The sequence below is a fragment of the Enhydra lutris genome, unplaced genomic scaffold (genome assembly GCF_002288905.1).
Source record: "Enhydra lutris kenyoni isolate GAN:26980312 unplaced genomic scaffold, ASM228890v2 scaffoldscaffold34, whole genome shotgun sequence".
NCBI classification, from domain to species: Eukaryota; Metazoa; Chordata; class Mammalia; order Carnivora; family Mustelidae; genus Enhydra; species Enhydra lutris.
This window is the reverse complement of record NW_019154118.1, coordinates 15,150,121-15,176,461: the sequence shown is the minus strand read 5'-3', so window position 1 is coordinate 15,176,461 and position 26,341 is coordinate 15,150,121. Positions and strand designations below refer to the sequence as shown.

The window sequence follows — 26,341 nt, the reverse complement described above, 5'->3', positions numbered from 1 at the left end:
TGTGTGTGTGTGTGTGTGTGTGTATACCACATCTTCTTTATCCATTTTTCTGTTGATGGACATCTGGGCTCTTTCCATAGTTTGGTTATTGTGGACATTGCTGCTATAAACATTGGGGTGCATGTGCCCCTTTGGGTCATTACCTTTGTATCTTTGGAATAAATACCCAGTAGTGCAATTGCTTGGTCATAGGGTAGCTCTATTTTCAACTTTTTTGAGGAAATTCCATACTATTTTCCAGAGTGGCTGCACCAGCTTGCATTCCCACCAACAGTGTAGAAGGGTTCCCCTTTCTCCGCATCCTCATCAACATTTGTGGCTTCCTGACTTGCCAATTTTAGCCATTCTAACTGGTGTGAGGTGGTATCTTGTGGTTTTGATTTGTATCTCCCCGATGCTGAGTGATATGGAGCATTTTTTCATGTGTCTGTTGGCCATTTAGATGTCTTCTTTGGAGAAATGTCTGTTCGTGACATCTGCCCATTTTTTGACTGGATTATTCGTTCTTTGGGTGTTGAGTTTGATTAAGTTTTTTATAGATTTTGGATGCTAGCCCTTTATCTGTTAAGACATTTGCAAATATCTTCTCCCATTCTGTCAGTTGTCTTCTGGTTTCGCTGTTTCCTTTGTTGTGCAAAAGCTTTTTATCTTGATGAAGTCCCAATAGTTCGTTTTTCCTTTGTTTCCCTTGCCTTTAGAGAAGTGTCTAGCAAGAAATTGCTGTGGCCGAGTCCAAAGAGGTTGCTCCCTGTGTGTTCTTCTCTGGGATTTTTTTTTTTTTTTTAAGATTTTATTTATTTATTTAACAGAGATCACAAGTAGGCAGAGCAGCAGGCAGCAAGAGAGGGAGAAGTTGGCTCCCTGCTGAGCAGAGAGCCCAGTGTGGGCTTGATCCCAGGACCCTGAGATCATGACCTGAGACAAAGGCAGAGGCTTAACCCGCTGAGCCACCCAGGCGCCCCCTCCTCTAGGATTTTGTTGGATTACTGTCTCACATTTAGGTCTTTCAGCCATTTTGAGTTTATTTTTGTGTGTGGTATAAGGCAATGGTTCAGTTTCATTCTTCTGCGTGTGACTATCCGATCTTCACATGGGTCTGTTCTTGCGGAGTGATACACGTCTCTCTCTTCAGAATTCACCGAGCCCTGGTTGTACCCATAGTGGGGGTTATAGTCAGTGGTCATGAAAGGCAGTGAGAACCAGGAAAGATCCTGGAGCCAAAGCTCTAGGAGGAGAATGGCAGGGACCTCAGTGAGCTTACCCCAGCTTTCTCTTTTTCTTCCTCTCTTCTCTCACCCTTGGGGTCACTGTTAGCAGGGCTAAGCCATTGGCCACCAGGACTGCAGATGGGTTGGTGGCCTGAGGTTTAGAGCAAACAATTGTCCAGAAGTCCTTGAAGGCTGGTGGCAAGATGACCCAAGGAACAGCAGCACACTGTCTCACCCTCTTCCTTCCTGATCCTGAAGCTTGGGGACTGAAGGGGGGAAGTGGCCTCCACCTGACTAGCAGTGCATGCAGAGCTAAGTGTCCTGGGCTAGATGAGGGTCCCATCTTTTACAGGTGGGGTGTCTGCCTGGAGATGGGCTTTCTCATGAAGGTTTTAGGGTGCTAGTGGGAAGAAGTCAGAATAGTAGCTTCTGGAACTCTAGCTCCTTCGAGGGGATTCCGGGAGCCACCCTGTCTCTGCAGTGATGCCTGCAGATGGCTTTTTAAAGGCCATGGGCACAAAATCCCACCGTTAAGTAATCTTTCTTAAGATTCTTCCTCTTTACTTTCTCTTTCAAAATGTAAATACTCCTAAAAGAGTAAAACATTTATAAATTCACACTTCTACAAGTGCCCCTGGGAGCAAGAGGAGACAAACAGCCTTTCTGGAGCCAGCAAAGGCCATCCAGGCACAGAGAACATCTGTAGAGTGGCTCATGCATTTGCAGGGAAAGCTCTTTGGATTCGGGCAATAACCCCATGAGGCTGCTAGGATGAGTATTATCATTTCCTCCTTTCACACCGAAGAAAACCAAGGCTTGGAAAAGTGACTTGAGCAAGTGCTCCAGACAGTGTGCTCCTGCCGCTGGGAGCTCCCTGTGATTTCTTCCCACCGGTCCCATCGGCCCGCAGAGGTGTGGCACAAATACCCAGGCCTGGCATGCTTTGAAATGGGTCCCCTCTCCCTGAGGGCCGGCCCCCCCAGGACTCAGAGATCACTGCCTTCCCTGTAGCCACCCTCTGTGTCAGGGCCTGTGTGAGGGGCTGGAGGACAGGGAAGATGCGGGCTGTTCTCCATGCTATGGGTCTATGGGACCCGATGCCCCATCTTGAGGTCAGATGACAGAGCACATGCCCACAGCGTGACTCACGGTCCTTCTGTCTGCAAGAGGCCAAATTATATGTTATTAATAAAGCCTCCATGGCCGTCAAAGCCACTGGGGACGGGGAGGGGAACAGCTTGCTCTGAGCCATGTCCAGTAACTGTAGCCGGAGGCCTGTCTGTCTCGCATGGCTAGGGAAGTGGAGTGAACCTAGAAGACCCCCAGGTCTGAAGTGTCACCCTGAGACCCCATTCATAGCGTTGCTCTATCTCTCTCCCCTCTCCTCATCCCATTCTACTCCCCTTTCAGAGCTTCTCTTAAAATGAGAACGTCCCCCTATTGTCGGAAAATGCCCTTCCCTTCCCAGACTTTTTTTTTTTTTTAAGATTTTATTTATTTTTTTTTTTTAAAGTTTTTATTTGTTTCTTTGTCAGAGAGAGAGAGTGCAAGGAGGGAGAGAGCAGCAGGCAGAAGGAGAAGCTGGGAGAAGCAGACTCCCCCACAGGGCAGGGAGCCCGACGTTGGGCTCGATCCCAGGACCCTGGGATCATGACTAGAGCCGAAGGCAGGCGTTAACTGACTGAGCCACCCAGGTGCCCCTAAAGATTTTATTTACTGAGAGAGAGAGAGAGAGAGAGATTGAGAGAACAAGTGGGGGGAGGGGCAGAGGGAGAAGCAGTTTCCCCAAGGAGCAGGGAGCCCGACGCAGGACTTGATCCCCGGACTTGATCCCAGGACACTGGGATCGTGACTTGAGCTGAAGGCAGACGCTTAACCAACTGAGCCACCCAGGCGTCCCCTGCACGCCTTTCTACCGGTAGCTCAGTAGGAACTCCGTAAATGAACACGCCTTCAAGTGTAAACGAAATATCAACTCTGTCTTCAGTCTGGATGAGGAGTAGAGATCACAAAGCCCTCTTCCCAGCCCTGCCCTGAGGAGCCTCTCTACAGCTTCCCCACTGCACACCTCTGTTCAGTGCACACTACACACCTATGTCTGCATGTGAGGCATGCCCTGGCTGTGGGCGGTGGGTGGCTGTTCCATGGGTGACGTGGGCCCTGGGCGTGCCCTGTGTGGAAGCAGAGGGATGGGGTGAGGGCTCTGGGGACCAGGAAGCCCCAGGGCTAGGCCGTGACTGGGTGCTAGACAAGAAGAGCAGGTTGGGGTGGGAGCTCTCCCTCAGCCCCCATTTTTGCTCCTTTCTTGGTCAAAGTGACCAGAAGCCACACACAGAGGTTTGGGGGTCTGAAGAGCGCCAGGTACGGAGGGAGGACCCAACAAGGCCTTGACTCAGATCTCTGCTAGGAGGTAGGCTGAGGGGGTGAAGAGGCACCGCGGGAAGAATGTCCTGGGGACCGGTAGGTGGCTCAGGAGGGGCGGGGTGAGGGGTGCCGAAGTAGGAGGACCCAGGCAGGGACTCTAGTTCCCGCCCTGCCATATCCTCATTAGGTCAACCCCGGGCACCTCAGGTCATCCTGGGCACGTCAGGTCACCCCTGTGCGCCGCAGCTCCTCCATCTGCACAATGGGCCGAGCAGCGAGCCCTGCCCGGGACGGGAGGTAACCGGCTGGCCCTGGCGCGGGGTCACCTGCGGAGGGCGCTGGGCGCCGCGGGGCCCGCCTGGATCGAGGGCTGCGGCTACGGAGGGCGGGCGCGACTCGGGGACAGCCTGTGAAGTCCCCGCCCCGGTCTCCGAGCCCTGCCTCCGCGGGTCGCCAGCGCGCGGGCTGTCCTCCCCGCTGCCCGCGGCGGGCGCTGGCTGCCAGGACGGGCCGGGCTCCGCGCAGGCGGGCTGGGCAGGCGGGACGCGCTGCGCCGGGGCCTCTGGGAGGAAGCGAGAGACGCCGGCAGCCCGGGGGGAAGGCCCAACCGGCTCCGCCGCCCCTCGCCACCGACCGGGCCGCTGCTCGGGGCGCGCGTGCTGCGGGGAGTTCGCCCCCGGACCCGGAGGACCAAACGGGTGCGCTGAGCGGTGGGCATGCCGGCCGCCTCCCCCCGTGGGCTCTGACGCCAGCGGGAACCGGGAGAGCTGTTTGGGACCCAGTCTGTGCGTGTGTGGAGGGGGAGGGGAGCTCTGGACCCCTGGGAGCACAGCCCCTGCACCCTTCCTGGGGCGCCCCCTCCTTTCCTCTCTGGCCCGCTGAGCTCTGGTGATTTTGGAAATTGCCTTCGCCATCGCCCCACCGGCCTGGCGAGTCCCATTTTTTTTTTTTTTTAAGATTTTATTTATTTGACAGACAGAGATCACAAGTAGGCAGAGAGGCAGGCAGAGAGAGAGAGAGAGAGGAGAGAGAGAGAGAGGAGGAAGCAGGCTCCCCGCGGAGCAGAGAGCCCTTTGTGGGCCTCCATCCCAGGAGATTGGGATCATGACCCTAGCTGGCAGAGGCTTAAACCCACTGAGCCACCCAGGCGCCGCGCGGCAAGTCCCATCTTGAGGCAGTGGCCGGGGAGCCGGTTTGATCCCACTGAGCTGGTTTTCCCAGCTTCCCAGGGCCCTCTCTTCACCTTTCTCCAACCTCTGGGACCTCTGCTACGAGCCCCAGCCCCTCCACTGGTTGGTCCTACTGGCGGATGGGCTCAGGGCAGCCGATTTTCCTAGAGCCTGTCCTGCCCTTGAGGAGCCACTTCTCCGTGGACACCAGGTGCCAAATAGCAGCACTCCATGTAAGGGGCATCAGGAGAGACTTCCCCGGGGAGGGGGCCTTTGAGCAGGGTCTTAAAAGATTGTGTAGCATCCTGATAGGGGAGAAAGGCCGTTCCAAGTCCAAGTGTATAAACAAAGTCAGTAAAGTGTAAGCATGAATTTGGGGAGCCTGGCAAATGAAGTACAGGTTGGGGGCAAACTCCAAAAAATAGCTTGTGTGGGCAGGCAGGGGGTTTGGACCCTACAGGTAACCTAGGATTTTAGGGAGGTGATGGGTGGTGGGGGTGAGGGATTGCGATGGGGTGGGGCGAGACTGAAGGCAGAGGCCGGGGTCCCCCAGAAGTCCACAGAGGGCCTAAGGTAGCACAGGAGGGGCATAGGGACCATGCAGTAGGACCAGGCTGGCAAAGCACTGGAAGAAGGGATTAGTAGGACTGTTGCAGCTGCATGAAGGAGGGGAGAAAGGGTTTGAAGACCAAGAGCTCAGGTTCCTAGTATAAATGTGTGATTGGGAAGATAGGCAGTAAAGGAACAAAAAGGGGAGGCAGGTGAGGAGTATATGTGCGGAGCTTAAAGCATGGGCAGGATAGCCACGTGGAGATGTCAAGTAGGAAGCTCATTCTTTCATTTATTTATTATTTATGCCAACCTCAAAGGCAGCTGACATAAAAGTCACAGAGAAGATAAGATGATAAAATCATTAAAACTCAGCTAATAGGACCTGATAGCTGGGGAAAAAAAAACACAGAGGAGAGTGGATAATTGTTACTTGAAAATGTAGGTTCAGAAAAGCCATTGGAAATGAACACAGGACTCATCTGAGCTTGCTGGCCGCCAAGCAAAAAAAAGGACACCTAAATAAAGCAGCAGGGCAGCAGGGCTGGGACTCAGGAGCAAGGCAGCTGTGGAGGCTCAGCGGGAGACGCAGAGGTGGTAGGAGGTACAATGGCATCCGGAAAGTGGGGGATTTAGGAGAGGGAGTCAGTCCAAAGACCAGCGGGGCCAGGGCACTGGCACTGCTGACATTTAAGAAAGGGCCGATGCTCCCTGAGGAGAAAGACCTTTTTGCAGCCTCACAGGAAGGTAGGGGTGGGAAGGGGTGTGTGTGTGTGTGTGTGTGTGTGTGTGTGTATGGTCCCTTCACAAAAGTCTTCTTGCAGAGGAACAGGACAGAAGGTGACCTGCTAATTGCCCTGAGCTTTGACCTTCTTCCCTACCATGAGGTGGGGCCGCTATTTGCCCAGGGCCTTGTGGGGCTCTGGTCTGAGAGGAGCGCTCCAGTCTGCAGGTGAGCTGGAAGCAGGGGTTTCTGTTTCTGCCTCTCCTTTCAGAGTCCAGATGGTGTCTCCAAGAGAGCAGGGATCCAGACACCAGGTGTTCTGGCCCTAGCTCTGCCATTCACATGCCGCTGGCCTTGGGCAAGTCACCTCACCTGCCTGAGGTTCCCTTTTTCTCATCCTAAACTAAGGGAGTCAAGCTAGATGATCTTTGAGGGTCCCCGTAGCTACATGAAGTCTAGGATCACTTGTCTGATCTCATTTTGCATTCAAAAATATTTATTAAGTGCGTGCTATGTGCCAGACCTTGTACTAACTTCTAAGTATGTAATTATAAACAAAAATAGATGTGGTCCCTGCTCTCGTGGAGGGGGATGGGGCAGAAATGAATGTTAATCAAATAATCACACGAGATATAAAATTGCGTAGTAACTGCTACAAAGGGGCAGTATATGATGCGATGAGAACAAGTGACGGGAGATTTGATATAGATGTGAAGTCTGCGTGTCAGTGGGGAAATATGGGTGGGATCTGAATGTTCTTTCTTTCTTTCCCTTTCTCTGTATAGATGAACGAATCCCCTTCCTGATCCACTGGAGTTGGCCCCTTAAAGGGAAGCTGCCCCTTGGGCTCCCTAGGTGAGACCTTGGGACACATCTGGGCACAGCAGAGTAGCCTGGGAAGGGTCAGGACTTGGAGAGAACTTGACTCCCACCCCCCAGGGTGAGGTTGGTTTTCTGGGAGTGAGGAGGGTACAGAGTCAGCTGCCAGGCCTCAGAAGAAGTTGGTTTACTTTATCTACAGTGTATGACAGTGGGCAGCCAGAGGGAGGATCTGTGGGGGAAATGGGTGGAGCCTGGCAGTGGCCAGCCTGAGTTCCAGGGGGCGAGACTTCAGTCCCTGGGAAGAGTATGAGAGTCAGACAAGGCTCTCAACTTGGGTGTCCAGAGTCAGGCCTAGATCTCGGAAAGCTAGAAGTCCAGCAATTCAGATGGGCCTGGGCTTTGAGCCTGTCCAGTGAGCCCAGGAGCCAAGCCCCAGCTCATTCCTTCTTCTTGCTCTCAGGGCCTTTGTACGTCACCGTGGAAGCTCAGCAGGCAGTAGTCCTACGTCCAGAAGCCGTGGAAAGTTTTTCCAGGGCATCTCTGCATCGGGTAAAGGGACTGACTGCTCAGTTGGCCTGAGGGGAGGGGCTGGCTGGGATCCCAGGGGCAGGGGATGGGGAGGTGGGGAGTTGGGTCTGGAGGGAGAAGAAGGCAGGAAGAAGGAAGCATAGAGGATCCACTGCCATCACGCATCAGTGGGCAAACCCTCCCCTGTCACCCCATTGTTCACCCATCCATATCTCCCTTCCTGCAACACTTGTGCAGTGCACACCCACACGCTCGCCATGTACAAAGCACTGGGAGGGGTACATCATCCCAACTCTCAACAAACTGGGTCTAACAGGCAAGTGGAGATTGCACACACAACCACACAACCGTTCAACCCAGGTTTGGTGTTACTGATCTCTCGGCTTGCTCCTTTCTGCCATGGGGGCTTCCAAACTTCCTGGGAGAGTCCTATATACACAGCCCCATCCTGGGTCTCTGTGTCCTGGTGCTGCATCTTGCTCTGTGGCCTGACCAGTCCTAAGCTCCTGCACCTTCCTGCCCCTTTCCTTGACCCATTCCCCTTGCCTCCCATCCAGAAGCCGTTGAGCGCCACCGCCGGAATCTGGCTGAGTGGTTCAGCCGGCTGCCCAGAGAAGAGCGCCAGTTTGGCCCAACCTTTGCACTGGACACAGTCCACGTAGACCCTGTGATTCGCGAGAGCACCCCAGATGAGCTGCTTCGCCCGCCGGCGCAGCTGGCCCTGGAGCACCAACACCCCACCGCTGGGCTTCCCCCACTGTCCCTGTCCCAGCTCTTTGACCCCGATGCCTGTGGGCGCCGGGTGCAGACAGTGGTGCTGTACGGGACAGTGGGCACGGGGAAGAGCACGCTGGTGCGCAAGATGGTCCTGGACTGGTGTTATGGGCGCTTGCCGGCCTTCGAGCTGCTTGTCCCCTTCTCCTGCGAGGACCTGTCCTCCCTGGGCTCTGCCCCAGCCTCCTTGTGCCAACTTGTGGCTCAGCGCTACACGTCCCTGAAGGAGATCTTGCCTCTGATGGCTGCTGCTGGGTCCCGCCTGCTTTTTGTCCTGCACGGCCTGGAGCGGCTCAACCTCGACTTCCGGTTAGCGGGGACAGGGCTTTGCAGCGACCCCGAGAAGCCAGAGGCGCCAGCTGCCATCATTGTTAACCTGCTGCGCAAATACATGCTGCCCGAGGTGAGTGTCCTCACCGCCTGCCCTGCTGCCGCTGCCCCTGACTTGTCCCCTAAGGACTTTGGTGTCCCCAGTTCACGTGTTTACTGGAGTGGGAGCATCGGCTCTCTACCAGTTCAGACCTGCCCCGCCCATCCCAGCTGTGTGTCTTTGAGCAAGTCCCTAACTTCCCTGAGCTTGTTTCCTTCCCTCCTGGAGCTGTCCCAATCAGAGTAGATCCCGGGGTCCCCGCTGGGGCTCAGTCATAGAATTACGATGCTCACCCTGGTCTGTGGGGGCTTTCTGAGGAGTGAGGCGGTCAGGACATGGAGGTCCTTCCTAACCCTCAACCGTGACTTCCCCAGGCCAGCATTCTGGTGACTACCCGGCCCTCTGCCGTGGGCCGAATCCCCAGCAAATACGTGGGCCGCTATGGTGAGATCTGTGGCTTCTCCGACACCAATCTGCAGAAGCTCTACTTCCAGCTCCGCCTCAACCAGCCGGACTGTGGGACGGGCGCCGGGGGCGCAGGGATCTCAGCCACGCTGGCTCAGCGGGACAGCCTGGTGGAGATGCTGTCCCGCAACCTGGAGGGGCACCACCAGATCGCCGCTGCCTGCTTCCTACCCTCCTACTGCTGGCTGGTGTGTGCCACCTTGCACTTCCTGCACGCCCCCACGCCGCCCGGGCAGACCCTCACCAGCATTTACACCAGCTTCCTGCGTCTCAACTTCAGCGGGGAGACGCTGGACAGCACTGACCCCTCCAACCTGTCCCTCATGGCCTACGCCGCCCGGACCATGGGCAAGTTGGCCTACGAGGGGGTGTCCTCCCGCAAGACCTACTTCTCCGAAGATGACGTCCGCGGCTGCCTGGAAGCCGGCCTCAACACGGAGGGAGAGTTCCAGCTGCTGCATGTCTTCCGCCGGGATGCCCTGCGGTTTTTCCTGGCTCCGTGCGTGGAGCCAGGGCACCGGGGCACCTTTGTGTTCACCGTGCCCGCCATGCAGGAGTACCTGGCCGCCCTCTACATCGTGCTGGGCTTGCGGAAGACGACCTTGCAGCGGGTGGGCAAGGAGGTGGCCGAGCTCGTGGGCCGTGTCGGGGAGGACGTCAGTCTGGTCCTGGGCATCGTGGCCAAGCTTCTGCCCCTGCGAGCCCTGCCTCTGCTCTTCAACCTGCTCAAGGTAGCAGCCCGAGCGCGCCAGGCTGTCTGCGTCCCCGTATTCCCCCTTTACCCCTTGCTCCCCTCCCAGGAGGCGACTGCTGCTTCCTGCATAGCCGTCTTCCTGACACGGGTTTCAGATTTGGGCAATCTGGCTTTTCATGGGGTTGAGACACAAGGGAGGGAGAGAGAGAAACCACAGGCTGATCAGAGCTTGGAGGTGGGAGGAGGATGCAAGGCCTTTCCACACAGTCCTGTGACCCTAATGACGATTGTCTTTTTGTGTGTCTTCTCCTCGCCTTTGTCAGCGGGAGGCCGACAAAGTCCGGGGTCTGTGCCCTGCTTTGCGGGCCCCAGAAACTCCACTGTATCTCTTCCCCCAGAGGTGGTTGGACTCGGGGAATGATGACTCATCCTAACAAAATCACCAGAGACAAGTTTATAAAGCAGATGCCATTTTATTCATTTATACCGGGAGGATAAATGGCATTGGTAATTGGCTTAGGATAGCGCAGGCCTGCTCCAGGATCCCAATTACAAGCCCGGGGACTGTGTTCTGAACAGGGAGGATGCGCTAGGGTTTTGAGGGGAGGAAGGAGGCACCCTCCGGTAATGTCTCTCAATGCCTCGTAAATGAAATATTATTATGATTTCTTTTTAGATAAAGACACTGAGGCTCACAGGGGCTAAGTAATTTGTCCAAGGTCACTCAGATAGTAGAAGAGCTAGGATCGGAGTCCAGATCCTAGTTTTGTGATTCTGAACCCTGTGCTCTCTCAGCTAAACCTGCTGATATATTATGGATATTGCTGTTCAGCTTCTGTGCCTTGCTAGGGAACCCTGGTCCTCTCTAGGAATGTTTCGGTAGCTCGTCTTGAGGCAGCAGAGCCCTGGTCAGTGCTGGCAAAATTTTAACAAGTTTTCCTTTTTTATAGGCAACAAAACATAAGGGTTAGGATCAGGGATTCGGTAATCCAGCCATGTGGGTTCAAATGCAGGCTCTGCCGCTTCCTAGCTATGTGATCTTGGACAAGTTACTTAACCTCTCTGTGCCTCCGAGTCCTTATCTGTTAAATGGAAATAATACAATGTATATCATGGGCCTAATATGAGGGTTAAATGTGTTCATCCTCAGGACCTGGCACATAGGAAGGTTCTATTTCAATGTTTGTTAAACCTCAAAAACAGGCTCAGGCAGCCTACCCCTTCTGCCACCATTGCCTCAGATGGGGGTCATGGCCGTTGCTGAGGCCAGCCCACCCCTTTGAGGACGGGCTTGCATGCTCTGGATCACGGCGAGAGGCTGTGGTCTCCTGACAGGGTTCACTCTATGGTTAGCACCATAGCTCCGGGCCCTCTGGGAGGGAGCGCTGCCTAGCAGAGGACTAGTCCGGTCTGTTTCTTTAGCCCTATTGAATCCTCCTCACCACGTGACATTTCCTCATCTTGTCACCAGGTGACTGTTGAGAGAGAAGCACTTGAATCTCCATGGCAGGAACCTCACCTGTAAAATGTGAAGAACAAAACAAAACAAAAAACAAAACCCAAAACGAGTCAGTCATTAGAGAAGAGACCACAAAATAGCCTCGTGGCTCCTTGCCAGAGGTCTGGGCCCCTTCTTGCTTTTCAGCCCCAACCCAAGGCCAGGAGCTGATGTCCCAAACCCAAACATTAATTTCTCCAACAAGTATTTGAGCCCTTGCTGTGTGCCAGGCACTGTGTTAGAGTCTGAGAAAGAAACAGTGAAGAGAACCCTGGGTTTCTGCCCTTTCTGGTCCTCCAGTAAGAACACAAACAGGTCACCATAACCATGTAATTTAAAGGTGTGCTAAGGGCCTGGAGAGACAAGTTCTAGTGTTGTGAAGGTGTGTAAGTGGGGAGCTGGTTTGGTGGTGGTGGGGGGATAGGGGAAAACCTCTCTACAGGAAGGGCATTTACTCTGATCCCTGGAGGATTGATTGATCCCTTACTACTGGGAGAAGAATGGGGGTGACAACACCCCAGGAAGAGTACAGCTTTGAAGGAAGAGAACTGTGGTACTGTCAAAAAAAAAAAAAAAATCCTAATAATGAGAAAAGCTGAAAGCACAGAAGCAGAGTGCGTGAGTGTGAGAGGTCTGTAGAAGGAGACAGTGGAGCTGGCAGGGGCCAGATCCTGCAGGGCCTGGAAGGAGCAGGAGCGAAGCCAGTCATTGTTGCTGGGATGACCAGGGCGGTACAGAGGGTGGGCGTGTCTTCTCAGCATCTAGCCTGGTATGGAACAAAAGGCATGGCAGATGCTAATTCCTTCCTACCGCTGGTTTGCAAATGTATGGGCGTTTGGGGAAAAAGAATTTCCTAAGGGCCTGAGGGTATTGAGAGGGTATGACGCAAGTGTTGAGAGGGGAGTCTGGAAAGGTCAATTTGGGGCCAAATCATGACCCGTTTTCTAGTCCACATGGGCAGTGGGGAGCCACAGCAGATGCTACGGGGCTTGGGGAGCATAATGTGATCAGACAAATGGTACTGCGGGTTTGAGAGGGATGGCGAGGCTGGAGCGGGGAGGGAGAGCTGCCCCTTGGGCTGAGCTTCGAAGGCTGAGCAGGAGGCGTGAGGCTACAGCACCTTCCCTGCGTGCTCTCCCAGGTGGTGCCGCGAGTGTTTGGGCGCGTGGTTGGTAAGAGCCGCGAGGCAGTGGCCCAGGCCATGGTGCTGGAGATGTTCCGAGAGGAGGATTACTACAATGATGACGTCCTGGACCAGATGGGTGCCAGTATCCTGGGCGTGGAGGGCCCGCGGCGGCACCCGGATGAGCCTCCCGAGGACGAGGTCTTCGAGCTCTTCCCCATGTTCATGGGGGGGCTCCTCTCCGCACAAAACCGGGCCGTGCTGGCTCAGCTCGGCTGCCCCATCAAGACCCTGGATGCCCTGGAGAACGCCCAGGCGATCAAGAAGAAGCTGGGTAAGCTGGGCCGGCAGGTGCTGCCCCCGTCCGAGCTCCTTGACCACCTCTTCTTCCACTACGAGTTCCAGAATCAGCGCTTCTCCGCCGAGGTGCTCAGCTCCCTGCGCCAGCTCAACCTGGCGGGGGTGCGCATGACGCCCGTCAAGTGCACGGTGGTGGCGGCTGTCCTGGGCAGCGGGAGGCATGCGCTGGACGAGGTGAACTTGGCCTCCTGTCAGCTGGACCCTGCCGGGCTGCACACGCTCATGCCTGTCTTCCTGCGTGCTCGGAAGCTGGGGTGAGGACCCCCGAAGACTGGAGAGGGTTGGGGGTGAAGGGGCTGGAAGAGAAGGTGCTAGTGAGGCCAGAGGTGGGGAGGAAGGAGCAGAGGGTAGGATGAAGAAGTCTGGTATGTGTGGAGGTGATGAGCAGTGGGAGGGGGGCACCGTGGGTGGGCCGGCTCCTTGCTGAGCTCCTTCCTTGCTTCTCCCCTCCCCTCCGGCCACCTCCTGTTCCAGCTTGCAGCTCAACAGCCTGGGCCCGGAAGCCTGCAGTGTCCTCCGGGACCTGCTGCTGCATGACCAGTGCCAAATTACCACCCTGCGGTAAGTGTTTCGGGAGCAGAGCTGGAGGGAGGTTCCCCCCCATCCTGGTGGCAGGCCGAGGTCAAGGATGAGCTCATGCCTGTTCCTGGCCCACCCGTGCTGTGGTAGAGGGGGTGGGAGCCTAGACCCTGGCCTGCCCCCTCTCCCCAGGTCCAGTGCAAGCAGCAGGGTAGATGAACGATGCTTCCAGGAATAGGTGCTCAGAAACCCAGTGCCGGCGGGAGGTGGGATAATACCCAGGCTGGTTGCCTGGTAACAGTGCCACTGATGCCCTCCCAGAATGTTCCCTGTTGCCTCGCAAGGATGACCCTAATGCTGGGTGCTCAGTAGATGCTTCCAAAGTGCTGGCTGATTTACTAGGAGCCCAGAAGCCTGGTTGGAGGAAGGGGAGGTGAATGAGGAGGAGGAGGGCCCTGGGGCAGGGGCCTCTGCGTGGGAGGTAAGAAAAGGAGGAAGAGGAGGAATAGTAACCATGAAGAGTGGGGAGTCAAGGGAGGAGGAGAAGCCGGCTCCCACCCCTGCAGTGTGCCATACCCCCTGCTTCTTCCTTCCCTTCCCCCATCCCCCACATTTCTGTGTCCGGGCTCCCCTCCACCCCAGGCTGTGTGTCCTTTGGGTCCAAGTCCCAAGGCAAGTCCTGTGGCAAGCCCTGTCACAGGCCCTCATCTCCTTGGGGTGCATGTGGCTGTAGGCTGTCCAACAACCCCCTGACGGCGGCTGGTGTGGCCCAGCTGGTGGAGGGGCTGGCGGGGAACAGCTCGCTGACGCACCTGTCCCTGTTGCACACGGGCCTCGGGGACGAGGGCCTGCAGCTGCTGGCTGCCCAGCTGGACCGGAATCGACAGCTACAGGAGCTGAACGTGGCCTACAATGGCGCTGGCGACACAGCGGCCCTGGCCCTGGCACAAGCCGCCCGGGACCACCCTTCCTTGGAGCTGTTGCAGTAAGTCTGGCCCCCACCCTGGCTGGGAGCTCCTGGTCTCCACTGGTTTTTCCCTGTGGTAGGGCCTGTCCTCTATCCTTGCCTTCTCACGGATCTTTGTGGACCGGCTTCTGAACCAACCTGCCCGTCTGTGATTGGCCCTTACCCTTCCCTGGTCCCCTACTACCATTTCTCTTAGGATCCTGGTGGCCCCGTCTTACTTACTGTCCCTGGTCCTGCTGAATTCAGATGTCATCCCTGCCCCCTGTTGGCCACCACCCCCATCCCTGGCTCACTGCAGACACCTGCCCCATTAAGTTCCATAGCCAGGGGATGTTTTGAGAATTCTCCGCTCCACCCCGCACCCTCTGTCCTCTGTCTCAGAGCTCCGCTGAGCGGTATCTTCTCTTCTCTCTCTTCCAGCCTCTACTTCAATGAGCTGAGCTCAGAGGGCCGCCAGGCCCTGAGGGACTTGGGTGGCACTGCTAAAGGGGGTGCTCGGGTCGTGGTGTCGCTGACAGAGGGGACAGCAGTGTCCGAGTACTGGTCAGTGATCCTTAGTGAAGTCCAGCGGAACCTCAACAGCTGGGATCGGGGCCGCGTCCGCCGCCACCTTGACCTTCTGCTTCGTGATCTGGAAGACAGCCGAGGGGCCACCCTTAACCCCTGGCGCAAGGCCCAGCTGCTGCGAGTGGAGGGTGAGGTCAGGGTCCTCCTGGAGCAGCTGGGAGGCTCTGGAACCTGAAGCAGGGGCAGCAGTCACCTAGCGGTGTGACCCCTGGCCCCAAGATCCTTCCCTCTGTGGCCTCCTGGTTTGCATTACTACTTCCAGAAAGACTCCTTTAGGGCTGGAGGTAAAGGGAGGAGCACACCTGTGGCAGTTGCTCTCCTGGGGCAAGTCCATCCGTGGCTTCCAGGTCTGGAATTTCCAGGGTTATGGAACAGGCCTCTCCATTCAAGAGGAAGACTGAGAAAGACTTCAAGCCGACAGTTGCCCTGGGGCACTACCAACCTTGCCTCTCTGCTCTCGGGAGCTTCTGACTGTGCCACCAGGGGGCGCACTTCTTAAGTCGCCTTTGCCAAAGGTGCAGCCTTCCTGCTGTGGGAGGGCCGGCCCTTTCTGCCTTGCTGCTTGCCAGAGGTCGCCCAAGATGCCCCCTGCCACTTTCCAATCGTGTTGGTGCCTTCTCCCCTTCACACCTCCTTCCTCACCACCCTACCTGTGCTCAGGTGCTCCAAGGGCCTTGTGCAGTGCCTTGGTTCCATTAAAAAGCTGTGTCTTCCACCTACTGTGGCCTCTCCTTGCCTGGTGCTTTCAGGAAAGGGTACTGTGTTTGGTCGTTCTGGTAAACTACTGACCACATTCTGTTACACGTGGTTCTTGGGCACTAGGTTCAGAGGCAGTGAGGGCTGAGGCGGGGGGTGGGGGGCATGAACAAGATCCTGGGGGGAGGGGGGAGGCCATGCTGGGCCTTAGGACCCCATCACCTTTTTCAACATACTTATCCCAGGCTCGGAATTACAGTGGCCAGCAAGCTATCTGCCTTTGTCTGCCCAGAGCAGAAGCTGGGACAGCAGCAGAGTCTCCGGAGGAAGTCCGGGGCCCAGGAATGGGGGCAGGAGGAACATACAGACTTCCCCAGAGGATAAGACTGTCCTCCTGTTAACCATTACCCTGCTGCTTCTAAGGCAGTGTCTTTAAGGAGGCGGGACGTGGCAGGGTTGGTGGGAGGGTCAGTTGGTTTTGATGAACCTTGTCCCTACCCTGAGCGCTGGGTCGCTGGTTCAACTATGGAGGCAGCTACAGGTAGGAGGCCAGGAGAAATCCACCAGTGGGGGCTTTAGGGCAGTGAGAGGGCAGGGTGGGAGGTAGAGGCTTCGGGGACCAGAGTGTACTTGATGTTGTGACTTGGAGACCTAAGGCAAATAGACCCAAGTTAGGAGAGACGAGGTGAGTGGAGAGGTCTGCCCTCCTGGTCCACGCCCTGTCCTGCTCTGTTCAGATTTCTGTGCCAGGGACTAGGAGGAGAAGGGAAGGGGGAGGAAGGGAAGATTTTTCTGGAGCAGAATGGAGGGGGCAAGACCTGAGTGTGGGGGTTCTCCTGAGTCCTTTTAGTTAATGACCCTGGAAGAGGAGTCAGGGTAGGGACAGAACGCAGCCCTCCTCCCCTCATCCCTTCTTTGCACAGCAGGTCTTCGGGACACAGCCTCGTTAACTCGGTAAGTGCCTTGCGGTGCTGAGAAGGGTTGGGGCTGGGAGCAGAGGGACTCCAAGGTGGGGAGGCTCTTCAGCTGCCATTCGCCCCTCAAGTAGAGGCTGGGACCAGAGTCCAGATGTCATCAGCTCACTCCTACCTGCATCCCTCGCCTCCTTGCAGGAAGTTTGAGTTTAACCCAAAGTGGGGCATTGATAATCCTGTCCTCTCTCTGGCTGAAGACTTCGACCCCTCCGGTAACCCCCTTGCCCTGGGCAACCGTTCCCTTTCCCCAGAGATACCCCAGCTCCTCACGCCTTCCATCTCCTTGGTAACCACTCCACTCTGCCTCCCTCTGATAACAGCCTTGGTGGGGAGTAACTGCGTGAAGGTAGGAGGGGGTTGGCTGCTTTCTTCTGTCCAAGCCACTCTGCCCATATGGTATTTAGCCTCACCGTCCAACACCTAACTGGGTAGAAGCCTGCCTGTTGCCCTATCACAAGGGCAGGGTCCGCCAGGCCAAGGTGACCTGTACTTGTGCCGTATCCCCTCCCCTCCCCTTCTTCTGTTGCCTCTCCCCTCCCCCCCAGATCTCCAGTGCCTGCAGCGGCCTCGTTTCTGTCTGCTGAGCAAAGAGGAAGGCAGGAGTTTTGGCTTCCACCTGCAGGAGCTGGGCAGGGCTGGGCCTGTGGTGTGCAGGGTGGACCCAGGCACCTCTGCCCAGTACCAGGGCGTTCGGGAAGGGGACCGGATCCTGGGGGTGAATGACCGAGTCGTGGAATGTGAAGACTACGCTGTGGTGAGGTTGGGCCTGGGGTCTCCCTGTGGAATCCAAGGACGCTCCACAGCATCTCCGGAAGAGAGGAGCCAGGGGGTCCCCTCCCTGCTTATAGGCGGGCAGTACCCAAGCCTCTGCCTCCCCCGCCTCCCGGGATCTGGGGCTGTCCAGGTGGGAATGGTTGAGTGAAGGTGTCCACACAGCTGGGTCCGGGGGAGTAAAATGTAGGCTCTGGGGAGGGGGCGTTGGCAGGAGGGGCGGGCCCCACCTCATGCCACGCCTCCTCGGTTTAGGTGGTTCGCTGCATCCAGGCCAGCGGGCCCCGCGTGCTGCTGACCGTCTTGGCGCAGCACGTGCATGATGTCGCTCGAGCTCAGCAGGGGAACAGCGCCCACCTCTGTCCTCCTCTCGGCCCTGGGGTCCGGCCCCGACTGTGCCACGTAGTGAAAGACGAGGGTGGTTTTGGCTTCAGTGTCTCCTACAGTGAGCTTAGGGGCTCGGGAGGGAGGTCAGGAGGGGGATCTCAGCCCTGTTCTGGGCAGACAGCAGACCGAAACTTGCTTTTTTTTTTTTTTTTTTTTTTCTTGCAGGCCATCAAGGTCCTTTCTGGCTGGTGCTGAGTACTGGAGGAGCAGCCGAGCGGTCAGGGGTGCCCCCTGGGGCCCGGCTGCTGGAAGTGAACGGGGTCAGCGTGGAGAAGTTCACTTATCACCAACTCAGCAGGAAGGTATGGCTGTATGTTTCCCCATTCATCCTCACCCACCTGGACCCCAGGGCCTTGCCTCGGGCAGCCGATTCCTCCCCGCTGCACCTCATCTGAATTTGACCTTCTACCTCCTGCCACCCTTCCCTTGACAGTTGGTCCTAGGCTCTGCTCTCCCCCACCTTGCTGCCTCCCTCCTGGGGCTGTGAGGAGCGCTTGCCTCTGCCCTCCCCACCCAGGTGCTTGGTGCTGATGCCCCACTGGGTCCCCACAGCTCTGGCAGAGTGGAGACCAAGTGACCCTGCTGGTGGCAGGGCCAGAGGTGGAGGAACGGTGTCGCCAGCTGGGAATGCCCCTGGCTGCACCGCTGGCAGAGGGCTGGGCACTGCCCACCAGGCCCCGCCGCCTGCACCTAAAGAAAGGGCCCCAGGGCTTTGGGTTCCTGCTTCGTGAGGAGAAAGGTCTTGATGGTCGCCCTGGTGAGTGGGAGCCCCCGAGATGGGTCGGGAGGGTGTGGCTTGGGGGGTGGGCATGCATGATATGGTGCGCAGAAAACCCCAGCCCTGAGCCTCTGCCCTCCTCCTCCTGTGTACACCCTGGCTCAGTTCCTCCGTGTGCCCACAGTGGCCTGGGCTGGTGCTGGGGTTGGGGGAGGAGCAATGAGGATGTTTATGTCCCAGGACAGTTCCTGTGGGAGGTGGACCCAGGACTGCCAGCTGAGAAAGCCGGGATGCAGGCTGGGGACCGGCTGGTGGCTGTGGCTGGGGAAAGTGTGGAGGGGCTGGGCCATGAGGAGACGGTGGCCAGGATCCGGTCGCAGGGCTCCTGTGTCTCCCTCATTGTTGTCGACCCTAAAGCTGACCGCTTCTTCAGCATGGTGCGAGTGCGGGGTGGGGGGCTGGAGTGCGGGCAGGAATGGAGCAGGGCTCAGGCAGAGGGAGAAGCTACAGGTCTGTTCTATCCGCCTCCTTCCAGGTTCGTTTGTCCCCACTTCTCTTCTTGGAGAGCACAGAGGCTCCTGCCTCCCCGCAGGAAACCTGCTTGGCCTCTCTGGTTGAAACCAAGGACCTACCAGTTGAAGACACAGCCGTGCCTCTTGTCCCAGGCGGCTCCCGCCAGTGCTCCCTATACCCTGCGCCCAGCGGTGGCTATGGCTTCCGACTTAGCTGTGTGGCCAGTGAGCCTCGAATCTTCATCTCCCAGGTGACTTATGCCCCATGGACCTTGGGTCTTTCCAATCATTTGCCTCCTGATGAGCCTTCATCTGCTTCCTTCCTGAGGTCTTAAAACAATCCAGCAACTTTTCCATGGTATCCCATGTTCTGTGATCCCTCTCTTTGCCACCAGGTGACCCTAGGAGGCCCAGCTGCCCAGGCAGGGCTGCAGATGGGAGATGTGATTCTGGAGGTGAACGGGTATCCCATGGGTGGAGAGAATGACCTGGAAAAGCTTCAGCAGCTGGCTGTGGCTGAGCCACCGCTCCACCTGAAGCTGGCAGCGAGGTCGTGCCAGGGCTCAGAAGCCTGTAATCCCCCCAGGTTTGGAGAGGTAAGGTAGAAGAGACAGGTGGACTGCAGGCAACTAGAGAAGGATAGAGGGAGTCTATCCTCTCTGCAGTGTGGGACATGTAGGTTGGGACGTTAGGCCATGGTAGGTGGGGACAGAAGGACCCATGGAACTGGCTGCCATTCCTGGGCACCACGGGCAGGTGGGTGCAGGGAAAATGTTTACTCTTCTCATCCTTGAATAACCTTCTCTCTCTCTCTCTCTGTTCAGGACCGGGCTCCAGTGTCAGAGCTGCTATAGTCCTCTCCTGCTTGGCACAGACCTGCCCAGTGGCCTTCCTGTCTTCACTCTCCTGCTTGTGATGGTAGGAGCTGAGAAGCTCTCTTTAAGCCAGAAGGGACAGCTCTAGGATTCTGGGCACTTCCAATCACAGGATTGCCCTGTGTCTCTCCACCTTCCCTTGGGCCCACCTCCCAGAAGAAGGTGTGTCCAGAGGTCTTAGCCAGCCCCACTAGTGGGCGGTCTGCCCTCTGGTTCCACAGGAAGTCCTATGGGAGTTTTGGGAGTTGTGTCCCACAGATGGGAGTTCTGCCTGAAACAAGTGGTGGGATTTAAAATAAATTATACTCTTTCCCGGCACAGAGCTCCTAAAGCCCTTGGAATTTCCTAAGTAGTAAGAGTGATCTTTTACTCATAACAAGCCCTTTTCAACCAAACTTAACTTTGTTAAGGAAGTGACTTTTGGGGGCGCCTGGGTGGCTCAGTGGGTTGAAGCCTCTGCCTTCGGCTCGGGTCATGATCTCAGGGTCCTGGGATCAAGCCCCACATCAGGCTCTCTGCTGAGCGGGGAGCCTGTTTCCTCCTCTCTCTCTCTCTCTGCCTGCTTGTGATTTCTCTCTCTGTGTGTCAAATAAATAAAATCTTAAAAAAAAAAAAAAAAAAAAAGGAAGTAACTTTTGGAAAACACCTAAGGATGGGGGGCTGGTTGCCAGGGAAACCAACCACGTGATTAGATGGCTGGAGCTTTCAGCCTACCCCACCCCCACGCAGGGCCTTCTGGGAGAGGGGAGGTGCTGGAGGTGGAATGAATCACCAACCACCAATGGTGTCACGGACCATGACTCCATAGTAAATAAAGCCTCCATGAAAAACCAAAAAGATGGAACCAAACAGAGATGCTGGGAGGGCAGCACCCCCAAAGAGGACACAGGCTTCCATGCTTGTGCCTTGCCCCCAGCAAACCTGCCACCTGGCTCTTCCTGAGTTGTGTCCTTCATAATAAGTTGGAAGCTAGTGAGTAAACCGTTTCTCTGGGTTCTGTGAGTCATGCTAGCAGATGATGGAACCTGAGGAGGGGGTCGTGGGAACCTCTGTTTTTCCACCAATGGGTCTGAAGCACAGGAGACGAGCTGGACTTGACACAGGCTTTTCAAGTGGGGACAGTCTTGTGGGACTGAGCCCGAGGCCTGTGGGATCGGATGCTCTCTTCACCTCGGTAGTGCCAGAATGGAATTAAATCGTAAGATACCCAGCTGGTGTCCACAGAGCTGATAGAGAATTGCTTGGTGACCCCTTCTAGGTGACCGGAAGTGAAGTAGGAACGAGTGTTATAAAATAGAGGAGGGACACAGAGTTTCCTTTTATGAGGCTGTGAAGCTGGCTAGGATTGTTCCAGATGGAACTTACCCCGGCATAACTCCTGGACTCTCGCTTATATTGCGAGAATTTGAAGAGCAGCTACGCCTTCCCTCTGGAGGCACCTTGGGATTGTGGGGGCTGGTGCATGGCACTGTAGGTTTATCAGAGAAAGGGCCTTGCCCCCACAAATCTGGCCGCCTGTGTCGGCAGGGGGAAGGAGAATAGAGGATGGTGATTGAAGGGCCCCAGAAAGGCCTCAGACTCAAAGCCTGGGGCCCATTTTCTCTAAGAGAGTTGCTGAGAGTTTGTCAAATTTCTCTCCTCTCTTTCAGTCTCCAGGGCAATGGGCCAGCCCAGAACCAAGGTGCCCCCAAAGGAGACCCTCGTATCTGCCAAAAAGCCACAGACCACAGTTCTGTTGAGTTCTACATCAAGATAGCTTTATTGCTGGAGCCTCCAAGAGCCCCAGAGACTAGCAGCTTATGGCTTCAAAGATCCAGGGGGTTGAGTCCAAACTGGCGGAGCTGCTCCTTGTACTTGGCATGAAGTCTCAGCACAGCCCCGTCCCACTGAGGCTGGACGACCCTCAGCTTGGCCAAGAGTCGGTCCAGGCTGCCCTGCAGACACCAAGTTTGAGGCCCCAGAAAAGGAGAGGGTAGAGTGAGCGGTGCCCCAGGCTGGTCTGTAAGCTTACCTCACCAGTGTCTTCTTCAAGTTCTTACTCTTAGTAAGTAGGCATGGTTGTATTCCCCTGGCAGTCTGCCCTCAAGACAGAGCAGGATTCCCTGTGGAGATGCTGCTTCTCCTTCCCCCGGGTCTACCATTGATGATGATGGCAGCATGAACTAGTTTGGGTCGGAGTGGGAGGATAGGGGAGCGCTACGTACTGGGGGTTGGGCTTCCAACGGTGGTGCTTACATGTAAGATTTCCTCATACTTGGCCTCCATATCTGCCACGTGGGCCCGAAGCTGAGCCAGAGTCTGGTCCCGCTCTCCCAGGGCCTGCTCAGCCTCTTGCCCTGCAGCCTTGGCCTCCTTCTGGCACGTCTCTGCAGGGCAGGGCAGAAGGATGAAGGGGACTGCATAGTGACAATCTCCCTGTGAACAGAGCCCCAAAGGTGCCTAAAAAGCAGAACTTAAATGGGATCATTCCAGACTTCCCCCAGGATCATCAATTTTCCCACAGTCCCTATAAAGAGCTGACATATACCATTAGGGTACAGCCGAGAAAGTAGTGGACTTGGGACAAGGGATGTGGGTCCAAAGTCTGGTTGTCACTTACTTAATATCTGTGTAAGCTCAGGCATGCCTCTCTCAGACTCAGTTTTTTCATCTTTAAAGACAGACTGATACAAACCTTACCGGCTTACTGTGAGTTAAATGCGAGAATGTGTGGGAAGATACCTCGTATATACAGGAGGTACTCCCTAAACGCTGATTGATTTTAAATTTGAGATAAGGCAAGGATTAGGAAAGAAATGCAGGGTCTGCATGGCAGAGAAGCAAGTCTTGGGTATCTGTAGCTAAACTGAGGCCATTTTAGGGGAGCCTGGCTGACTTAGTCCGTAGTGCCTGCCACTCCTGATCTCAGGGTCATGAGTTCAAGCCCCACATTGGGCGTGGCACCTACTAAGAAAGAAACTGAGGCTATTTTAGGTTAAGAAAACTCTGAGACCACAATTATGAAAGATCTTATGTGCCATGCTAAGATAGTTCAACTCTATCTTGTAACCAAAAGAGAAAAGAAAACCTTACTGTTCTTTACATTTTTGTTTATCTGGAAGGTTTATTCCTTTATTTAGCAATAATTACGTAGGACTTGGCATGCACTTGGCATTGAAGATATGAAAGTAAATAAGTCAAATATCTTTTCTTAGTTTCATTGTAAAAATCAGCTAAGAGGGAATATGTTTCGCTCATGACAGATAAGGCACGGGTGGGGAGAAAGACCCAGATTTGGAGAGATCATGGAGAGAGGGAGATGAGATGAGAGACCCAGGTCTGCTTTAGTTACAACTTAGAGATTTTTGTCATCTTGAACCCTCTGCTCCAGTCCTCCATGGTGGAAGAGTCAGTGGGGAAAATGGCCCAAAGGCCTAGACAGCACGCAGTCTTCTAGAGAAAGACGATCTTCAGTCCGCCCCTGCAGGCTGGACCTTGTCAGTGCCCAAGGAGAGAAAGGGCTTAGGGGGTGGGGAAGCCTACCCAGCTGTTCCCGAAGGCCTGTCACTTCTTCCTCCAGTTGCCTGCTGCGGGTCTCCATTTCCTTCTGCAGGGCCCGGCACTGACGACTCATTTCTGTGGTGGGGGCAGAGGGTGACCAGGGACCCAGGTGTGGATGGAGTAGTGGAGAGAGGAAAGGAAGCTGTGGGTGGCGAAGGGCCTGCTTGGCCCAGTGGGACAGGAACATAAACGCCTTCTCAGTTCCCGTGATTTTAAGAAGCTGGCAGAACTGGAACACCTGGGGCAGAGCTGGGAAACCACACCCCTTTCCCCTTCGCCCACCTGGTCCAGTCCCGGACCTGGATTCTAGCCCTTCTCCCCACTTACTCCCATGGCACCAATGAGACAAGGCCATGTAAGTTTTTGTAATCCACATTACAAGTGGTGCTTTCTGTAATCCTTAAAGCACATGGCATTGGGCATCCTGGAAGGTTCTTGCCCAGCATCCCGGAGGCCTTCCTTTGGTTCTTTCAGGCCCCGTGCCTGATCCATGCTGAGCCGGGAAGGTTGGGGCTAGGCATGGCAGATGGAAGTCCTCCTCAGTTCCCTTCCTGCACCCTCTGGCCCTCTTGGTTGTCCTCTTCCAGGCCCCTGTCTCCTGCCCACCTGCCTGGCCAACCACACACCTGCATAGATGGCCTTGCCCTCACTTCGGGCCTCCTCCAACTCAGCCTCCAGCACCTGCAGCCTCTGCCTCAGCTGCTCCTCAGAAGCTTTAGCCCGGCGGGCCTCATCCCTCCGCAGAGCTGCGAAAAGTCCCAGAGCAGTCCTCACAACAGGCAGGGGGTCCCACCAAATCAGGCCCCAAGGGCTTGATAGACTCCTCCCACCTTTGGGAACCTGGTGGCAGATTCCCAGCCTCTCATTCTCTGTCTGGGTTGGTTGGTTGGTTTTCCCCCTAGAATCCCATGAGCTCTTCATTGCTAAGAAGGCAAAACTCTATATCCTGCTTATGAAAAATAGCTCTCCTCACCCACCCTCACTGCCCACCCCTTCCTCACAATGTCAAGTCTTTCTCCACTGGGGGATGGGGGAGAGATCAGCTCAGCCTCCTGCCACAGCTCCAACCATCCAAGTTTCCAGGATGCAAATTGCCCCATTGTCCCACCTCTGGTGTCCCAGAGCCTTTACCCTTCTTACCCAGGTGGTCTTGGAGCAGCTCCTTCTCCATCACTGCCCGCCGGTGTGCGGACTTGGTCTCCACATCTGCCCTGGCAAGTTGGCAAAATCTCAGCTTATCATGATCTCAGCCTTCCTCATGTCTCCCCATCCTCAGCGTACACCTTGGACTTTTCCCCTGTAGCTCTGAGGGCCTCTAAACGAGGGATCTCTGATGGCAGAGGCTACCGAGTTCACCCCTGTGTCCTGGCTGCCCAGCACAGAGTAGGTACTTGGAATATGGGTGATGAATGTATTAAGGAAGGCACAGAGCCAGAAGGGCACCACAGAGCAGGTGCATGCTGATTTCCCCAATTTCCCAGCTCCATGGAACCTGGGGGCAGGGGGAAGACACGAAGAGGGAGGGGCATGAAAACTCTGTCTTGTCATGCAGAGGGCTGTGTTCTCTCTGGAGCACCTCTGCTTGGTCTCTAAGCCAGAGCATGGAGAAGCAGGAGGCACTCACCTCCAGCCACCCTGACTCACCAGCGCCCGCATTCTCTTTCTTCTTCTGTGCCCCAGTTTTCTTCCCTTTTCCTTTGGTTTTGGGTGGCATCTCCTTGCTGTCCTAGGGAAGGAGAGGACTCATATTTAAGCCTGGGCATGGGGCTCCTTTCCTGACCCCTGGACTGAACCAGGAGTCCTAGGAAAGTTAGAGTTCTAGTCTCCAAGTCTTTCTCTTCTACTTTCCAGAAGCTTCCATGCTTGGACTCCTTGGAACTTTAGGCAAGGCTGGGATTTGGGGAGGGTGGAGCTGTTTCTTTCTATCAGTCAGGTTCTATGAGCAGAAATCATTCCTCGCAGTCGTCTTTTTGAGAAAATTAATCTCAGTACTTGTCCCTTCCCTCTTCCCATCATCCTTGCCCTGCCTCTTCTTACCTGTAGGATCCTCTCTGGCCTCCGCTGTGTCTCCCTGTGGGGTGACCCACTCATGGGAGAGGCAGAGAAAAGGCCCAACCAGCTCGGAGCCTGAGGAGGAGCCTGGGTTCTGGGAGCCAATCCAGGGTGGCAAATTTCCTTTGGGGGCGGGACTGAGAACTGCACGGTTGGGTTTCTGGAGACCAAATGTTGTCCAGGTAACTGGGAAACATGGAGCTCATAGGCAGGTGGAATGTGCCAAGCACAAAGGTCCTGGAGGGTCGCTTCTCGCCTTATCCCTAAATCCTAAGTGTATTTTGAGGAGAAAGAGCTTTGGAACCAGTTAACTATGCTTTATTTTCACTTAGCAGTGCCTGAAGTTCCGAGACATACAAATGACAGATTTTCACATCTGACAGGATGCTGTTGTGCTGACACAGAGGAAAAGGGCTGACAGTAGCCATTCTAGGTGATTTATATCCCTAGGGCTCATGAGGGAGCACAATGACATTATTAGGCTTTGGGAAGGCGTTTTGCAGTGTATGAGGGAAAGAAGTGCAGAAGGTAGCTGAGGGAGTTTCTCACTTCAGAGAAAGGCAACCCAGAGGAGAGGTAGACCCATGGACTCCAGGGTGCTGACATAGAGGGAGACAAATGTAGAAGAAAGGATATTGGTTAGAGACAAGAGCCATGAGTTCTAGTCCCCCTTCCGGTTGTGTAAACTCTGACAAGCCATTTAATTTTGCTCAACCTCAGTTTCCTGGTCTTTAAGTCTTTGATGCTGTAAATCCTGAAAGGACCGGATTTTAGCTGGGTATTCACAGGGCTTTCTTCCCTTGTGGGAACTTAATTTATTGCCTTGCTTCCCCTATTCCCTAATGTGGCTGATTCTCAGTCGGGTGCTGTGAAGCTACTTTGCCAGGCTCCCCTCAGTCCTGAGTTGGTCCGGGCTCCCTCTAGTGGACTTGCTTGACTTCTGGCGTCTCCTAAATTTTTCTACTTAAATTCTTGGGCCACGTCTGGGGTGCCTCCCTTTTGGGATACTTCCTAGCAACTTGCTGGGGTCATGAGTGGTTGGAAAAGCAAATTCAGGGAAGGGAGTATGATGGGCGACTTGTCCTTATCCCGATCCTCCTTCCAGCTCTGTGCTA

General features: G+C 55.5%; 3 protein-coding genes across 6 annotated transcripts; 2 read left to right on the top strand and 1 right to left on the bottom strand.

Moving 5' to 3' along the window:
• Positions 1-3,690: 3,690 nt before the first annotated feature.
• On the top strand, positions 3,691-15,420 carry LOC111153942 (NLR family member X1). Of its 4 annotated transcripts, none has more exons than XM_022513284.1 (10): positions 4,177-4,270; positions 6,115-6,242; positions 6,800-6,869; positions 7,297-7,385; positions 7,922-8,541; positions 8,883-9,704; positions 12,307-12,902; positions 13,123-13,209; positions 13,901-14,152; positions 14,555-15,420. In XM_022513284.1, the coding sequence occupies exons 2-10, from the start codon at positions 6,173-6,175 to the stop codon at positions 14,874-14,876; spliced, it is 2,928 nt and encodes a 975-aa protein (XP_022368992.1). In that variant the 5' UTR covers positions 4,177-4,270; positions 6,115-6,172; the 3' UTR covers positions 14,877-15,420. The 4 variants fall into 4 exon arrangements, with proteins under 4 accessions (XP_022368995.1, XP_022368992.1, XP_022368994.1 ...); XM_022513285.1 differs by lacking the exon at positions 4,177-4,270 and adding an exon at positions 4,807-4,952; XM_022513286.1 differs by lacking the exon at positions 14,555-15,420 and having other exon boundaries at positions 13,489-13,968.
• Positions 15,421-15,922: 502 nt separating this feature from the next.
• On the top strand, positions 15,923-20,009 carry LOC111153850 (PDZ domain containing 3). The gene is made up of 11 exons (XM_022513117.1): positions 15,923-15,938; positions 16,321-16,351; positions 16,510-16,583; positions 16,917-17,125; positions 17,398-17,587; positions 17,695-17,831; positions 18,082-18,286; positions 18,488-18,684; positions 18,783-19,010; positions 19,155-19,355; positions 19,584-20,009. Exons 1-11 carry the CDS (start codon positions 15,923-15,925, stop codon positions 19,611-19,613), a joined length of 1,518 nt encoding a protein of 505 aa, XP_022368825.1. The 3' UTR covers positions 19,614-20,009.
• A 1,430-nt stretch (positions 20,010-21,439) lies between these two features.
• Positions 21,440-25,265, bottom strand: LOC111154033 (coiled-coil domain containing 153). The gene is made up of 7 exons (XM_022513386.1): positions 25,212-25,265; positions 24,819-24,900; positions 24,315-24,380; positions 23,801-23,920; positions 23,157-23,249; positions 21,870-22,000; positions 21,440-21,568 (listed from the first exon to the last, which is right to left on the bottom strand). Exons 1-7 carry the CDS (start codon positions 25,263-25,265, stop codon positions 21,440-21,442), a joined length of 675 nt encoding a protein of 224 aa, XP_022369094.1.
• Positions 25,266-26,341: the final 1,076 nt, after the last annotated feature.

What these genes read in the sequence shown, in the direction of transcription:
- LOC111153942 (XM_022513284.1), top strand. Translation starts at nt 6,173, where the DNA reads ATGAGGTGGGGCCGCTATTTGCCCAGGGCCTTGTGGGGCTCTGGTCTG. An exon ending in GCAAATACATGCTGCCCGAG is followed by an intron (nt 8,542 to 8,882) that starts GTGAGTGTCCTC and finishes TGACTTCCCCAG; the next exon opens with GCCAGCATTCTGGTGACTAC. An exon ending in TGCCAAATTACCACCCTGCG is followed by an intron (nt 13,210 to 13,900) that starts GTAAGTGTTTCG and finishes ATGTGGCTGTAG; the next exon opens with GCTGTCCAACAACCCCCTGA.
- LOC111153850 (XM_022513117.1), top strand. An exon ending in GACACAGCCTCGTTAACTCG is followed by an intron (nt 16,352 to 16,509) that starts GTAAGTGCCTTG and finishes GCCTCCTTGCAG; the next exon opens with GAAGTTTGAGTTTAACCCAA. An exon ending in AGGTCTTGATGGTCGCCCTG is followed by an intron (nt 18,287 to 18,487) that starts GTGAGTGGGAGC and finishes TTTATGTCCCAG; the next exon opens with GACAGTTCCTGTGGGAGGTG.
- LOC111154033 (XM_022513386.1), bottom strand. Translation starts at nt 25,265, where the DNA reads ATGAGTGGGTCACCCCACAGGGAGACACAGCGGAGGCCAGAGAGGATC. An exon ending in GAAAGAGAATGCGGGCGCTG is followed by an intron (nt 24,381 to 24,818) that starts GTGAGTCAGGGT and finishes TTGCCAGGGCAG; the next exon opens with ATGTGGAGACCAAGTCCGCA. An exon ending in GGGCAAGGCCATCTATGCAG is followed by an intron (nt 23,250 to 23,800) that starts GTGTGTGGTTGG and finishes CCCCCACCACAG; the next exon opens with AAATGAGTCGTCAGTGCCGG.